This window comes from Cervus canadensis, chromosome 1 (genome assembly GCF_019320065.1).
Source record: "Cervus canadensis isolate Bull #8, Minnesota chromosome 1, ASM1932006v1, whole genome shotgun sequence".
NCBI classification, from domain to species: Eukaryota; Metazoa; Chordata; class Mammalia; order Artiodactyla; family Cervidae; genus Cervus; species Cervus canadensis.
In genome coordinates this window covers 26,320,303-26,337,745 of record NC_057386.1, presented here as the reverse complement: position 1 = coordinate 26,337,745, position 17,443 = coordinate 26,320,303, and the positions used below count along the sequence as shown (strand labels likewise).

The window sequence follows — 17,443 nt, the reverse complement described above, 5'->3', positions numbered from 1 at the left end:
ATACTGTGTTCAAATTCAAGGTTCATAACTGTGAGCTTGGTTAAATTTCTTAACCTCTTCTACACTCTAAAAACAGGGATAAAATGGTTGTTGTAAGAGTGAAATAACTTGCTTGCTCATAAGTCCTCCTTGAATGCCAGAGCCAGTCAGTCGAGTCTCCTTCGTGGTGGAGACTCCCCACGTGAATCTTCCCCAGATTCAGCCCATGTTTGCCAACGCCGTTATGCACAAGGCTCTGGGCTGAAGAGGGGTGTTGTAAGCCCAGCTTGCTCTTCTCCTCCACTGCTGACAAAGCCACGATAAGAGCCCTGCAAAGTGCCTGACCCAGCAGCTCAAGCTGTTAACGGCGGGGCTGAGATGTGAAGTCCAGTGACTGCAGAGTAACAGGTAGACTGCGGGGAGAACACCTACATGTTTGGCTCTGTGAGGTTCACAGGGGATGGGAGGGGAGAGCCTTTGGGAACTGAGGGGTACCGGCAGGTGTGGAGCCCTGGCCCATGGAGAGGGGGGTCTCTGACCCCAGATGCAGCTCCTGGCTCCCACTGCCACACTTGTGCCCACAGAGGTGTGCTATCGGCTTACACTTAGGGACACAGAAATGTCCTGAAATGTGACTCACGTTCCAAGAACCCTGGGACCTCTGCTGTTGTGTCTGCTTCACTCACAATCTCCGAAGGGTCTCTTTCTTCATAAATAATGTGGAATCAAAAAAAAAAAATAATGTGGAATCAGGCCACTCCCAGGATCAAGAGAGATAACCTGAAGATCAAACCGGCCTTTCCTGCTTGGAAGGTCTGGGTCCTCCAGACCCAAGCCTGGGAAGCCAACTAGGAACCTCATGTGTTCACATCACCCAAGGAATTTTTTTTTTTAGTATTTATTTGGCTGTGTTGGGTCTCAGCTGAGTCATGTGGGATCCTTTGTTGCAGCACATGGACTCTCTAGTTGTGCCTCTTGGACTTAGTTGCTGTGCAGCATGTGGGATCTTAGATCCCCAACCAGGGATCAAACCTGCATCCTCTGCATTGCAGTGAGTTCTTAACCACTGAACCACCAGGGGAAATCCCTCGCCTGAGTAATCTTTGAGAGTTGACAAACTTCTAGAGAGGCTGCTGCTGGATCTCTGAGAATATTCAACTTGTGCATCAAAGGATACCATATCAACAGAGTGAAAAGTAAACCCAAGAAGTGGGGGAAAATACCTGTCAGCCAGGTACCTGATAAGGGGTTAATATCCAGAATATATAAAGAAGTCACTGACCAACAGCAACACAACAACCTGATTTTTAAAACGTAGAAAAGACTTGAGTAGACATTTCTCCAAAGAAGACATATTAATATGGCCAACATGTTAAAAGGTGCTCCACACCACTGTGAAAGTGAAAGTGAAGTCTCTCAGTCGTGTCCGACTCTTTGCGACCCCATGGACTGTAGCCTATGAGGTTCCTCCATCCATGGAATTTTCCATGCAAGAGTACTGGAGTGGGTTGCCATTTCCTTCTCCAGGGGATCTTCCCAACCCACGGATCAAACCTGGGTCTCCTGTCTTGCAAACAGGGGCTTTTTCCGTCTGAGCCACCAGGGAAGCCCACACCACTAGACATTAGAGAAATGCAAGTCAAAACCAGTGAGATAACACCGCACATCCATTAGGATGTGTGTAATGTGTGTGTAATGTACGTACATGTAACAAGTGCTGATGAGACCGTGGAGAAATTGGAACTCTCGTGCACTGTGTGTGTTAGTCGCTCAGTCATGTCCGACTGTTTGCAACCCCACGGATTGTAGCCCACCAGGCTCTTCCGTGCATGGGATTCTCCAGGCAGGAATACCAGAGCGGGTTGCCATTTCCTTCTCCAGCACTGTTGGTAGGAATGTAAAATGGTGCAGCCAACTGTGGAAAACAGTATGGAGGTTCCTCAAAAATTAAAAATAGACCTACCATCTGATCTAGCAATTCCACTTCTGAGTATATATCCAAAAGTGAAAGCAGAGACTTGAAGAGGAATTTGTACACCCATGTTCATTATTTGCAATGCCCCCGAAGTGGGAGTAACGCAAGTGTTCGTTCATGGATGAATAGATAAACGAAAGTGGTCTATACAGTGGTCTGTTTTTCAGCCTTAAAAAGGAAGTTCTCAGACACGTTAAGTGAAACAAGCCAGTCACAAAAGGGCAAATACTGGTGATTCCACTTACACAAAGTCCCTGGAGTGGTCAGATCCATACAGACAGAAAGTAGAGTGGTGAGTGTCAATGGCTGGGGGTGAGGAGCTGGTGTTTAAAGGGGACTGAGCTCTACTCTGGGAAGCAGGGAAGGTTCTGGAGATGACGGTGGTGAAGCTTGTACACTATGAATGTGCTTAACATCACTGAATCGTACACTTCAAATTGGCTAAAATGGTAAATTTTTAAAGGATTTTTTGATGTGGACCATTTTTATTTTTAAAATTTTATTTTTGGCTGTGTTGAGTCTTAGTTTCAGCGCCCAGGCTCCTTGCTGTGGCTCAGCAGTTGTGGCACCCAGGCTTAGTTGCCCCGAGGCATGTGGGGATCTTGGTTCCTGACCAGAGATGGAACCTGCACTTTCCTGAACTGGAAGGTAGAAAATCCACCAGAATTGTCTTGATTTAGAAATAGGGCAGACTCGAAGCTTAAATACCTTTATTACTTTTTAAAAATTATTTGGACATTGATAGCTCTGCAAAATACTTCTCCCATCCCAAACCCTCACACCCTTTCCACATATCCTCCCCAGAGAAACAAAATACTCATCCTTTTGCCCATTCAAATCTAATTTTTAAAAACATTTAAGATTCAAAATCAAATATTACTTTTCTTTCCCAGAACTCGTTAGTAATTTTAAACCACAATGCACATACTCAATGGCATTTTTTAAAAATTAGCTTATCTGACTATTTTATGAGGAAAAACAAAATCATTTCAAGGCCTTAGAATATAAACTCCCTGTTTCTGAAAGCAAAAGACATTGAAAAGCCCCTCTGCCCCCTGGAGTCTGCTGTGCACGTCACCCACGGAACCAGCACTGCACAGGAGGCGCCGCTCAGTCCAGTCGTCCACAGGTGAGACACGTGGAGCTGGAGAGGGCGATGGGTGGGAGGGGTGGCTCTGGGCAGAGGCGGGCTGGGCGTGCAGAGCAGAGCAGAGGAGCAGGAACTGGGTCCTGAGTGGGGAGGGGAGGCGGCGGGGAGCCTGCACCCGCACTGGTTTCTCTGTGATGGAACAAGTGTCCACCAGAAGCATTGCACGTAAAACCAGAGGTGCGTGGATTACTGAGGAGGCTCGGGAAAGAGTGACCACAGCTGGGGTGACGATCCAAGCTCCCCCGGGAACTAAGGGTGGAGGGTCTGGGGGTTCCTCGGGGGATATGGAAACCCCTGGTTCTGCACCCCTGACAGTCGGGATTTTACGAGAACCAACCTTCATCACAGGTGTGTCCCAAAGAGCTGGCAAACGTACCACATCTTCATCCCCAAACACCACTGCATTTGACCCCTGGTTCAGCAAGGAAGTCAGCCCACAGCAGAGCCCGGCCCACTCAGGCCGCCGAGCAGCAGCAACATGCCGACACCCTGTCTAGCCCATCGGCTGCCCACTCACAGCCACACACATGGGCCCCGACCAGCTCCGGGAGGCGGGGATGGGGCACCTCTCCCTCAGGGGTACCTGAACCCTTCAAGGAGCTGGCAAAATGCAGGCGCTGGTTACTCGCTGAGAACTTGGGGGCGGGTAAAGGGAGCCTGCGCCACCCGGCCCCCGTGCTGCCAGCCAGCTCTAAAATCAAGATGTTTCTGACTCATCTCTAGAGATGGACGTGAGCCATCCTTCTGCTGCAGCCACCTTCCCAACACTTCTCCTTAAGGCTTCTGACATGCAATCTCAGCAACATACAGCACGTACTTCGATAAAGGTTTCTGAGACTAAGAGACCCGCCTCCTGCTCACCTAGACCAGAGGGCTTGGTGCCTTCTCCCTCCGCCCTGGACCTGTCCCTCGCACCACTTCCGCTCCTGTGGGTTATGACAACACTACCTCTCAGTTAAAGCTTTCCCTCCCCGGGTTTCGAGTGAGTCTATAGATCACCAGAAGTCACCAACCGCGCCCCCAGGCCTTGCCGCGTATGGGGGCTGTAGCAGATGCCACATGAAGCTCTCTAAACATTTAAACAAAACAAAACAGCCGCGCACGCCTGTGCACGCACACACACATACTTTGGCACGTGAGCCTCGGGTTACTTGAGGGTGTTCAAGCTCAGCCTCTCCTGTGCCCCAACACCGCTGAGCTGCAGCGGTCCCTTCTGCCTGATGGGAGAGGTTGCTGGGAAGCGCTGCTGTTCTGAGTAGAGAAAGGAGGAGGAACAAGTGCTAAACTGGCCCCCAGAATGGTCCTCACGTTTAGCACTAGAATGGATGCAATGCTGTAGAACGTCTCACCAGGTGACCAGTTTCAAACTGCTGGCTGATTAAATATACATTTACATATAGATATAAAAATTACTAAGTCAACATTTGCTGTTTTCAATGTGAAAACGATAAAATGTAATCTGAATAATTGTGCATTTGCCATAGGGTCCTTGCTAAAGGAACCATAAAAATAATTTTGTAATAAAAAAACTTTTCTTTTTTTTAAAGTTTAGTATTGCCCTCAAGTTCAAAAGTTTGGAGCAAACGTGCTGAGTGAGCAGGACTGGAGTCTGTTCCTGCCAGGGACCCGGAAGCCTCAAACCCTGTGGTCCCAACGGCAGGCCCAGGGGACCCACTGGCCATAGGCTAGCTTGGCTCGATCGCCCTCGCTGACCACTTGGCCTGCACCCCGCACGGAACTCCAGGGGCACGTGGGAGCTGCGCTCTGCCTTCTCTTGACTTACCAGACTAAGCAGCCGGGGGCAGGGGGCCTGGGTGGGGACCACTGAGCACCGAGGCCCAGAGGGGCTGGGGTTGACCTACGCAGCTGGAGGCAGGGGTGGAGCAAGGGCTGTGCATCTCAGGGATACAGAAGTTAGCTGTGCAGGAAGGAAAAGTGCATTGACGACAGCCTAGAAACAGCTCACGACCAAACCTCACAAGGAGGGAGGAGGAGCCGAGGTCGCCCTCCACCTGCGGGCTGGCCGCTCCTCGGATGCTGCGGGCTGACATTCATGCTTTCGATGCGAATCTGCTCGTGAAGAAACAGGAACACACGTTCTCCCGATTCTGGCAGGTACACGGTTTTCCCGGCAAAGTTCTTTTTTGCCAAGTTCAGTTTGTTTGGTTATTGTTCCGAGCCGCTGTCACCGGAATTCGTAGATGGGGGCACTGTGTTCTGGAACGTGAGTGAGATTTAGGGACTGATACCTGCGGGAGGAGAGGTGGAGGCGTTAGAGCATCCTAAAAACCACACAGAGTGTGGAACCCACCCCGCGGGTGCCAGCAGACCTCATGCCCAGATGAAATGCAAGCTCATCTCAGCTTCCTCAGGGGAACTGAACCAGCGACAGCCTATCTCCGGCAAGGAAAGGCTGGTCCTCTGGGGGAGGATGCAGACCAGGCCCTCTGCCTGCTCCACCACCCTGCTTCCCTCCGAAGTCGTGTGACCCTCAGAGCTCCCAGGGGACCCAGGCACGTCCTGATCTGCCCGGAATCTGGAGGGCTTGGAATGATGACATCACAGCCACACCCCCAACCTCAACAACTCCATCTTCCTCCTCCCCGGACATGGCTGTGAGACTCCAGAGCATCAGGGGCTCTGCGGGGAGTACAACCCCGTAACGAGTGCTCTCAGGAGCCAAACAGGGGAAGGAGAAACAGGCAGGGACAGCCCCCACTTGGGGACACCCAGCATGGATGGTGTGGTTGTCAGCTCCCTCAATTGTCCACAGAGGAGTGAGGTGCAGCACAGGAAAAGTGGCTCATCCCTCCCCCAAACACCTGAAGGAAGGACGTCGTGTTAGCCGTCAGAGCAGAGCCCTCCTCTCCTGGCGGGCCAGCCAGCATCACAAAGACATCTGAGTGCTGGGGGCATGTGGGGACACAGGAGAAGCAGAACCGTGTGTATCCCTGGCAGGAGCGGGAAGCTGCAAATGCCGTGGGATCCGGTTCCCTAAGAAGTGACCGCAGACTCACCCATGACCCAGCAACCTGCCCCAGCCGTGTGCCCCAAGGAACTGAAAGCAGGACCCAGACAGGTTTGGGCACACCCACATCCACAGCACCAGAAGGTGGGGTTGAGCCATAGGTCCATCCACCGATGAACAGATGAAGATAACGTGGCCCATTCACGTGACAGGAAAATCACTCAACAATAAAGACGAAGGACTGATATGTACTCAACAGGCAATACAGGGTCTTCAAAACACAATGACTAGACCCAGAGGGCAAACAGTGCACGAGCCCACATTCGTAAAGCGCTCAGAACAGGCAAACCTATACTCAGAGCAGATTAGGGGTGCCTGCAGCTGGTGGGGGCGGGGAGCTGGGTGACAGCTCCTAGGGCTCCTAGGCTTCCTCTCTGCTAATGGAAACATTCTGAAATCGAGTGACAAAACCGTGCTGACATGAAGGCCCCCTGGACTCTACACTTTTAATGAGGGGATTAGATGGCACATGAGCTGCTTCTCAATAAAGCTGGCGATTTTAAGAGAAGACGAAAAGTTTTAAAAACTCATTTGAAAACTGAACAGGTGTTGAAATCCCAACAATGTCTGTTCTCAGAGAAGCCAGGGTAGCACGGAGCTCCTGGGCCCTTGGCCACTGCTGGTCAGCCCTGGGCAGCATCCTTCATGAACCTTCAAAATATACAAGAGTTGACAGGAAATAAAGAGCTTCAACATGCAGAAGAAATCAGGTATTTGAGGACACAGCCACCCTTCAGGTGGACAGGGCACCTACAGAAGCTCAAAAAGCCATGAGAGGCCCCACAACAGCAGCAAAGGCCACACCCGGGAGCACGTGGCCACCACCTTGGCAGAAGGCAGGCCCATAAGGCCCACGGGCCCTGGTTACCAACCGACTTCGAGCAGGAAGGTGAGCACAAAATCAGAAAGGCCGCTGACAGCAGAGTTCACATGGGATCTCACACTCTTAAGTCTGGGAGGAATGAAGACAGGACCCCTAAGACTGAGATAAACGTAGCTGAAAATAGGGCTGCTTGAAAGCATTCAGCAGTGAACCCCTGTACCCAGAACTTCACCTTTGCACCCATTTACGCCGCTCTGGGGAGGCAAAGGAGCCCCGGTGTGAGCACTTCAGGAAGTGTGGCCAAGCTCTCAGTCCTTACCACTCTGAGCTCCTGTGGTAGTAGTAGCCCTCTATGGAGGCCGCTGACTTCTGGAAGCAGATGTAATAGAAGCCGGCAAAGGAAGCACCACTGATGTCCTTGATCGTGTGGTCTGGGACCAGGAACTGCTCCTGCATGTGCACAGAGGGTCAGTATCGCGGCTCTGGCCCCCAGGCCTCCCTGCCCCTTGCAGCTGGCTCTCAGGCTCACTAGGCGACAGTGAACTGCGTGCCACCTGTGTGTTCTAGACCAAGCACGGCCCCCACATCTCAAGGTTGCTAGGGTCGGAGCCGGGAGCAGGCTCCGGGGTGGGACTCATGTCTGGGCCAAGCCCCGGCCCCGGTTTTCAGCACAGAGCCTGGGAAAGAGGATGCTACAGGCTTCATCTGTAGAAACAGTGGCGAGATTTCACAATAAACAGCTTTTTCCCACAGGCTGTGGGCCTGGGTTTGGAAGTGGGTGGAGGCTCACAAACTCACCTCCTGAGCTTGGTACCTGCGGCCCTAGCTCAGGAAGAATCAGAGGGAGCCCATCCGACAGACTCCTCAGGGGCGGAATGGAAACCCACCCCATCCCGAGCTGGAGGGACCAGGGGCACTGTGATGGCCCGCAGTCCGGGCGAGAGGGTGGCCGGGCAGGCCACTTCACTTAGGGGCTGAGAAGAGGGGTCTCCCAAGTCCATGGGACCCTCAGGAAGACCCAGCCTGCAGGGTGGAAGGTGAAGCCAGAGGGAGGCGGGGTCACAGAGCAGGGGGAGGGATCACGGTGCGGGGGGGGGGAATCAGAGGGGGGGGGTCACAACAGGGGGAGGGGTCACAGAACAGGGGGAGGGATCACAGAGCAGGGGGAGGGATCACGGGGAGGGGGATCACAGAGCGGGGGGAGGGGTCACAGAGTGAGGGGAGGGGTCACAGACCAGACAGGGTGAGGCCGGGCCCCCTTACCTTCCACCTCATGAAGACATAGTCCCCACTCTTCAGCTCTTCATAATCAAAGTCGTCTGAGTTAAACGATTTTGCATACTGATAAAAAGCCAGAAACTTGCCCTGAAAGCCGAAAGCAGAGCATAGGATGAGGGCTGGGCGGGGCCGCGGGCCCGGGGGCGGGGCCGAGGCACTCACCCAGTGCTTCCGGTCCACGTCCTCGTCAGCGTCCCACTTGCGGGTTAAGAAAGGGTGCTTCCTGCTGATTATCTCTCCTTCGAAGAAGGTCGTGAGGGTCGGGTACTCCTGTGGCAAAAATGCAAATATCAAACAAGATGTCCAACAGGCGTTCTAACTTTTCACAAAGAAACGAACCAACTTCGTTTTAATTTCTCCCCAGAACTTTGAAAAGAGGACCACACTGATGGGCGACCACCCAGACCAGAACCAGGTGCGGCAGCACCCACGGCCGAGGAGGGGGCCTGACTTGAGGGGCCGGGGGTGGGAGTGGGGTGTCTCCTGGATTCTGGGGACTTTGCCAGAAGCAGAGAACCCTTCTTTGGCACGCTTGTGATGTGTTGATGGCTCAGAAAAGAACTTGGACAAGTTACTTCTGAATATTCTAGCATACAGAGCAGATGGTAACTTGGTAGGTTTTACTTTCCAAGTAAAACACCCAGAGAGACTATGAAATCACAGCCCCATCTTCATGCCTCAGCCTGGTCATCGCTTCTCAGACTGGCTCAGTCTGTCCCCGGGGTGCCAGCTCTTCAGGTTCGAGGGGCAGGGAAGGGGCTGGAGAATACCCTGATGTGTGAGGCACCTGTGTAATTCTATCACGTGAGCTAAGACAACTTACATGATGGGAAACACTGATGACCATGTCTGCCCTGGGAAACCATAACCACCAGAAAAGCAAATGAGTGGTCATCCTGACCGGGTGCCTGAAATGTTAACACTCGCAATAACCCTGCTGTTTGTCCCTCTGCTCATACAAAGGCACAGAAGACTCAGAAAAAGTTAATGGAAGAACAAGTAACCACTGTAAAAAGTTTACCATCTCTCCCACCCACCCACCAGGCAACCCCTCAATGTCACCAGGCAGCCCCTCAGCGCTGCCCACCAGCCTGGGTCATTCCCAGGGGGTGCGGTGACGACCCCCACCTGGCAGAGCACAGGTCACCATCCTGATGTCCTGGGACCACAGAAGACCTGCTCTCTTCCTCACACCCATCGGCCCCTCTCGCTCAGCATTAAACATCTACCTGTTTAAATCCATTCCCAAGGCTTTGCCACTTCTCCCGGCTTGCCTGCCAGGTGGCTGGGCGCCCCCACCAGGTACCGCAGCCTCACTGGCCTGAGGCTTCCAGGAAGGCCACGACCACTTTACTGCACACGCCGAGGTAGGCTGCCCTCGTAGCACTGAACTTGAAATACTACAGATCTGCCATCCCCCTAAAACCGAAACCTTCACCCCAATGCTGGTGCTGCGTTCCTCAAACACATACTGACACAGACAGAGCAGAAAAATTAAAGAGGACAAAACTGCCTAAGTGGAAACCTGATTTTTAAAGGTATAAACCAAATTACAGCAATCCATTTGAGAAAGGCCTGCTAAGGGAAAAAATGCTTTGTAAGCTGGCAGCTGACTTGAGACGTTAAATTAACGGCTATACAGTATACTGACTTCCTGAGTTTTGAATCTTTGTATTTTATCAAGATGTCCACAAAGAGAGAGAAGGATGAATGATCAAGTGGTCCTACTATGTAATAAAGAACAAGCTTATGTTCAAGTCACGAGTTTTCCTAAACAACTGATTCTGCACTGACCTCTCTCTAAAATGTTCCAGGCAGCCTACCAGGGTGACCACTAGGTACACACAAACTCTAAGAATTAAATAAAATAAATATCTAATGAAGGAAGGAAGGAAGGAACAGAAGGAACCCAAAAGATAAAACCCCTGGCAGGGCAAGGACATTCAAGCTCTGACTACAGCCAGGAGGAAGGGGGTCACAAAGGGAGGGCAGGCATGGCTAGCATCTCCAGGTGTGGGCCCACTGTGCTGGGACCCCCTCCCCTCAATGGCTCTAGGCTCACCTGCCTGGAGGTGAGTCCAGCTTTCCGTGAAGACCCACCTTCTGGAAGATCAACGTTTGATTGACCAGTAAGGAGTCTGTGGGTCTGGTGGAGTGACCACCTGTGTTCCAAGTAAACCCAGCACAGCCTCAGGAGTGCCCAGCACTGTCTGGGGAGCGTGTGGTGGCTCTGACACCCCCCAGCTGGGCTCCCAGACACCTACATTGGGCTCCCCAAAGACACCCCTCTCCCTGTGGGTGGCTGACTGGGACTGCAAAGAGAGTATCACTTGACACCCATTCTTCACAATTCTGGGATTCAGTTTCCACAAGGCAAACAAACTTCCCAAACTGTATGTTTGTGACTCAAGGCAGGTAGGAGGCCAGTCATTTCCAATCATAAAGTTAGTTTTCCCTATTTCCATACACATGAGGAAGACCATGACTGATCAATCACATTAAAATGAGTCAGATATCTGCTATTTCCACAACTATAAATGGAAAAGCAAACAAAAACAGCTGTTTGCTTTTTTTTGCCACACCACGCAGCACATGGAATCTAAGTTCCCTGATCAGGGTCGGAACCCAAGCCCCAGCAGTGGAAGCGTGGTGTCCTAACTACTGGACTGCCAGCGAAGTCTCAGGTTGTACATCTTAAATGGGTGAATTCTGTGCTATGGGAACTATATTTCAGTTAAAAAGTTTTAAAAAAGGTGAATTCAAAGACTTGGAAGACTCGGGCAGGATGACAGACCCTCAGGAAGCACAGCCCTCTCTGACGAAGGTGGCTCTGGTGGGGAAGAGCTGGCAGCGACCCGCCCCCCCACCTTGGGAACACGGCTGTTGGGTGGCTTGGGGCGCTACCCTGCATTCAGGCCACCTGCCCCCACGGGGCCATCCGCAGCCTTTCCGTCTGTGGGATTTTAGTCCTGCCCACCATCTGTGTGCAGCTCGCTGTGACCATTTGGAATCAGGTCCCCATTCCACACCACAGACTGCTGGTTTCCTTACGAAGTTCAACGTTTTTGTTCTGCACTCAACACACACGTATGGCCGCCTGCGAGTTGAGCGTGTTCTGTTGCTGGGTCTTCTACAGCACAGACCCAGGTGAGAGTCCTTCTTCATGCTGTCATTTGCTGCCTCGACTTGACGTGACATGTTTCCAGAGGTCTGTCTCAACAACCGAATTCTCAGGAGACTCTCAGACAGCTGACAGGAAAGTGGGAGAACCAGGGGGACAGGGAGACGGAAAGCAGTGCTTCCCGACTGCGGGGGGGCCCAGCCTGGGGGTCAGCAGCTCCCAGAGCTGCCCGATCACTGATGCTGCGTTCCCTTGGGACCTGAAGCGGGCACCTGGAGCCCTCACCTCTCAGGTAAGCCAGCTGACACAAACAGGTGAAGGTTGTGGGGCAGGAGGAGGCGAGGGCATCCACCAGCCCCTCACTATGAGCAGCGTGGCCAGGCCCTCCTGCTCGCCAGTGGGAACACAGAGGGTGCTCTCTCTCGCCTGTAACATTCCTGAGTTCTGAAGGTTGAAAAGCTGGCCTTGAGGGAGGGAGCAGCTCCTTCTGCCGGAGGAACCTCCAGGACCACGGTCTCGGAGGGGTGCTGCTCATTCCAGAAGCTGAAACTGACCACGATGGCGGCAGCGACACTCTGATTATATTTTTGTTTTCCTCAAAAAGGATTAAAGTAAAATCAGTAGTGCTGGTCACATGGTGACCTGTTTATAAACTTTAATGTCTGTGAATGCACACGTCCACACTGCCTGCTCCTGCTCCCTTATAATAACTGCACTCAAGATATGGGGCTCCTGAGTCAGGCCTGAGGAGTCGAGCTCACTGGCCCTTCACACCCGGGGTCCCAGCGTTTTGTCCCCACCAGGCCCCCACCTGTGGGAAGAGCACTTACCTCAGTAAGGCCTTTGATCTTCAGATACCCGCAAAGGTAAGAGTTCCCCGTGTCCACGTGCTGAAAAGACAGGACACACAGCCTTGTTACAAATGCAGGGTCCACCGGGGACAGTGGAAGCATGTCTGGCACGCAGAGGCCCCTTGGAGGCCAGGGAGTGAGGGAGCCTGGAGGCTGGTACAGCTGGGTCTCCCCAGTCCTGCAGCAAGCTGAATGTTTAATGCTGAGTGAGACCTCATGTTAAGAAACTAGGGGGACTCCCCTGGTGGTCCAGTGACCAAGGGGCCACACTCCCCATGCAGGGGGCCCAGGTTCGATCCCTCTGATCCCTCCTAGGGGAACTAGATCCCACATGCTGCAACTAAAGATCTGCATGCCAGCAAGGAAGACCAGGTGTAGCCACATAAATAGATACATATTAAAAAAAGAAAAAAACTAGGAACGTTTGTTGCATTCCTCAGATCTGAGGACCGGATAACTTCCAATGCACTATGAGTCAAACACCAAAGTGGTGCTTCAAAGCTGCAGTGAGCTTGGCCAGCCCGACGAGGTCAGCAGCAAAGCACTCGGCTTCACAAAGCTGGAGCGGCCCCATCGTCTGGTGCAACGGACAAAGGTCCGCACCTGAAAACCATGGCAGCCCTGCAAACGTCCTCACCTGCTGACGTGGGTGTCCGACGAAATGGAGCAGCCAACCTCAACTTACAGGGGTCAGCAAGGGAGCTGTGTTCAAAGACTCACGGCTTGACCCCGAAGCCGTTTCAAGCATGCGATTCTCACCAAATTCAATACAGTTTGGGTTTCACAGCTGCCGGAAAGGGTATCAGGTGGCAAGGATACTTGCTAATAAGATTAAAAACTCAATTAAATTGGCTAACATTTTGCATGGATTATCACGTGCTTGAGAATCAGAATTTCAGTTTGGCCTCCATCCAACCATGTGTCTCTCCCTCTCTGCCCAAATTGATCTTTTTGAACCAAGAGAGGGTCAACCTAGCCATCAGCCAGCATCTCAGTGAGAGAGAACAAGGTAAAGGCTCGGCAAGAAGATGCTCTAAGCACAGCTGTGTCCAACAGCTGCTCTTCCTAATATTCCTCCTACAGTGACCCGGCCCTCACTTCACTCTTGGCTTCATGGATGGCAGAGGAGAAAGAGAGTAGTCACAGTAACATTAAAAAAAAAAAAAAACGCCAGGTCAGAACCTTACAAAGATTTGAGGAACTCTTTAAATTGGAATTTTAGGGGAAACGAAAGCACTCCAGAAGTACATGAAGAGAGGCCCATCGTTAGTCATCAGAGAAGTTCAATCAGAACCACAAGAAATGCCACCTCACCCCCAGTGGGATGGCTACAATCAAAAAGAGGGACCGTGACAAGTGTGACAGGGACGTGGAGAAACTGGAGCCTCTGACACTGCTGGTTGAGATGGAAAATGGTGCAGCCACTTTGGAAATCAGCCTGGCAGCTCCTTAAATGTTAGACAATCACCATACAACCCAGTATTCCACTGGTAGGGAGACACCCAGGAGAAATGCGGACAATGTCCACATAACAACTTGCACATGAATGCGCACAGTGGCATGTTCATGACAGCCCCAGAGGGGAAACACCCACAAACACCCATCTATGCATCAACAGAGGAACAGAATGCTGCAGAGTCACTAGGACTATGACACAACAATACAAAGGGAGGGAGCACTGGCACCTGCTGTGATGTGGATGAACCTCAAAATACTGTGCTCAGTGGGACAAGCTAGATTCTGCATGAAGCTCCAATACTTTGGCCACCTGATGCGAAGAGCCGACTCCTTGGAAAAGACCCCGATGCTGTGAAAGATTGAGGGCAGGAGGAGAAAGGGGCGGCAGAGGATGAGATGGTTAGATAACATCACTGACTCAACGGACATGAGTTTGAGCAACCTCCGAAAGATAGTGAAGGACAGAGGAGCCTGGCGTGCTGCAGTCCATGAGGTCACAGAGAGTCGAATATGACTTAGCAACTGAATAACAACAGAAGTGTTGGAGGGGTGTGGCAGTTAAGGATTCTTTCTGGGGATAATGAAGATGTTCTAAAATTAGACTACAGTGGCAGTCACACAGCTTTGGAACCACACTAAAAACAATTGAATTGTATACCTTACATGTGTGACTTGTGTGACAGGTGAATCATACCTCAATAAAGCCCCTATGAAAAATAGACAGAAAGCAGGAAAGAGATGGAGTTACAAAAGTCAAAAGTTTCTAAGACGACAGAGCCCAAGAACCCAGCTGTGGCTGAAAAACCAGCTGATGGGGCAACTCACAGGCCAGACTATCTCCACGACAGTGAGACGCTCACCCATCCAGGTGCAGGGCGGCGTTCCTGGGTGTGACCACCACCCCCGCCAGCAGATGGCTGACTCCAAGTGGCCTCCAGCCACTGGCCAGGTCGCTCTGGCCACCCTGGGACCTGCCAGTTGTGCACCAACTCGATCCCTACTCCCACCGGTTCACAAGGGAATTGGCACCAGCAGGAATTCAGAAACAACACACTGAGGACAGGGAGGGGAGCTGCTGCAGGAACCAAGACTTGTCTGTGACACCAGGCGGCCCCGCCACTGGTTCCCAACCCCATTAGACACCATCAAACTCAACAAGGGGCCCAACTCAAGATCATCCCAAACATGACCCACACCAGGCATCTCACTTCTAGAATTTTATGATAAGCTGCAAAATGTAAAAGAGTCTGTATCTTCCTACTCAAATTCTCACATTTGGAGCAGAAGAGAAGGAAGATTGCCACAGTGGTCGTCTAATGGTGAGACCTGAAATAACTCAGTCATGACCCTTTTCTTTTCCTGGCCTTGTCTCACAGCTCACAGGATCTCAGTTCCCCAAGTAAGGACTGGACCTGGGCCACGGTAGTGAAAGCGCCAAATCCTAACCATGAGACCACCAGGTAATGCCCATCTTTTCAATTACGATAAATATCATAGCTCATATTAGAAATTTCAGTTTGTAGACCAGAGACACAATTAACAGAGATGGAGTTCTCTTGATCTAAAGTAAACGATTTACTCCCACAAAGCAGTAAGATAAAAAAAAGGGAGATGAATGATCAGCAGTTGGTGGAGACAAAACATATCCCTGTTGTCTTTAAGGTCGGAGAAAGAGAGGCTGAGAAGAGAGGCTGTTTGAGATTTAAAATCAGTAAAGAGCAAAGGGCAGAAGAAAAATTCTGTCCTCACACAGGACCCTACATTTTACATCTACATCTTACATTCTGTCCTCACACAGAATATCAAAGCTTCTGGAAGACCTTTGAGGGGACAATGTTTGGAGGGGTTTTTGGGCACAGCTTAGGAGGTGAGGTATCAGACTGAAGACAAAGGGGCAAAGGGAGGAGGAAGTGGGTCCTGCTGCAGGCCTGGGCAGCTAGACAGGAGGAACAGTTTTCCAGCAAGGCAGAGAAGAAAGAGGATTAACCACTGCCGATCTCCTTGGGCTGGGAGGAAATGTCAAGTGTGCTCCCATCCTCATGACAGGAGTGAAGTGCAGGAAGGGGCCGGGACAGGTAAAGCTAAAGTTCCAAAGCCATTAGGAGCTGGCAGCAGGTTCTCAGAAATCCAGGTCAAATAGGGGGAGGTGGGAGGACACGGGGAGGAAATACCATATGAGAAATAAAAGTGGATGAGTTACATTTCCCAGCACGAGTATCAGAGACTAAGGAGGAAGTCCTCACATGTGGATCAAAGTTAAAAATACAGTAAGGGGGTCCCCTAGAGCCAGGAAGGAGGAGAACAGGGTGATGGGGAGGTCTGGGCAGACAGATGGGGAGAACAGGAGTGGACTGGAAGTGGCTAGAGGGTGGGGAGTAGGGAGTGTCAGGAGGCTGGGCCAGGAAAAGACTATGGGTTGGGGGGCTAGGAGACCAGCTTATAACAGATTGTGAGGAGCCCACCTAGGATGTGAGAGCCCAGGCTAGGGAGTGGGGCAGGAGTCGGGGGGGGGGATAGGGGCCCTCAGGTCCCCAGGCTGATGGAGGGAGAGGGCGGATGAAGTCTGCCGAGGAGGAAACCCCAGGAGGAGGAGGCGGGCCCCACGGCCTGTGCTTCATGGGACCGAGGAAAACGTGGGAGGCAGCAGGCACGTCTCGGGCCTGGGAGCGTCCAGAGTCAGAGGGAATCCCTGGAGAGTTTCCCGGACGGGGTCCGAGACGGACTGGAAGAAGGACTGTTGCTGGGGCGACAAGCCACGGGGAGGCAGGGCCGGATCAAAGGCGGCCGGTCCCCAGCTCGGGCCCGCAGGGTTGGGGTGCGCCGGAGGGCCCCCGGCAGGCCCGGGCAGCAGGCCCGTCCGTGGCCGCGGGCCCGAGGGGGCGGCGGCGCGGCCCGGTCCGTGGACGTCTCGAGAGGTCGGGCCGCCGGCTCACCTGCAGCACTACCTCCACGTCGTACGAGTTCCCCTTGCTCTTCTGGTGGCCGCGGAACTTGGAGCCGCTGTAGAGCAGGCTGGTGGCCACGCCGGGCTGCTGCGTGTTGATAGGCGGCGGCGGGATGAGCGAGGCGGCGGAGGCGGCCGAGGCACCGGCCGGCGGGGGACACTCTGTGCGGACCGGCATCGCGGGGTCCCCCGGAGCCAGGGCTGGGGGAGGGAGAGGAACCGCCGCCGCCGCGCGGAAGCCGAGGAGGGCAGACGGAGGGGAGGCCGGCGCGCGCGTAGGGAGGGAGGGGTCCACCCGCCGGCCACAAGCGGACCGAGCGCTCCGGCCACCACCGGGACCCCGGGACCTGCGAGCAGGGCCTCCGGGTCCTGAGCGAACCCCCTCCCCGCCTGCGCTCGCACACACGCCCCTTCCGATTGGCTCGGGCGCGCCGGGGGGCGGGAGCAGGCTGGCTCGGCGCTTCCGCCCATTGGCGGGCGGGGACAGCACGTGGCGGGCGCCGATGCCCTCTGGGACTTGTAGTCTTTTTCCCGAGGCTCGGCGCGGGGGCGGGGTCGGGGCGTTTGTGATGCTGATTGGCTGCGGCGTGCGCTGAGGCGCGCGGCGACGGCGCTCTGCGAGTGTCGTGCGCAACATGGCGGCGCCCAGAGAGGGTGAGGGTACCGGCGACCGGTGAGAAGGTTTGTGGAGTCAGAGGACGCAGCGTGTGGTCCCTCCGCTCCGTGTTCCCCGCGCTCTGGTCTCGAGCGGTCGTTCTCTGAGGCCCCCGCGCGATGTGGAGGAGCTGCCTTCGGCTGCGGGACGGGGGGCGTCGCCTCCTGAACCGGCCCCGAGG

At 53.2% G+C, this 17,443-nt stretch overlaps 1 protein-coding gene across 1 annotated transcript; it reads right to left on the bottom strand.

Annotated features, from left to right (window-relative positions):
* Positions 1-2,637: 2,637 nt before the first annotated feature.
* LOC122443943 (glucose-induced degradation protein 4 homolog) lies at positions 2,638-17,090 on the bottom strand. Its single transcript, XM_043472747.1, has 6 exons — positions 16,597-17,090; positions 12,185-12,244; positions 8,396-8,503; positions 8,219-8,320; positions 7,275-7,405; positions 2,638-5,353 (listed from the first exon to the last, which is right to left on the bottom strand). Exons 1-6 carry the CDS (start codon positions 16,783-16,785, stop codon positions 5,290-5,292), a joined length of 654 nt encoding a protein of 217 aa, XP_043328682.1. The 5' UTR covers positions 16,786-17,090; the 3' UTR covers positions 2,638-5,289.
* Between the last annotated feature and the right edge of the window lie 353 nt (positions 17,091-17,443).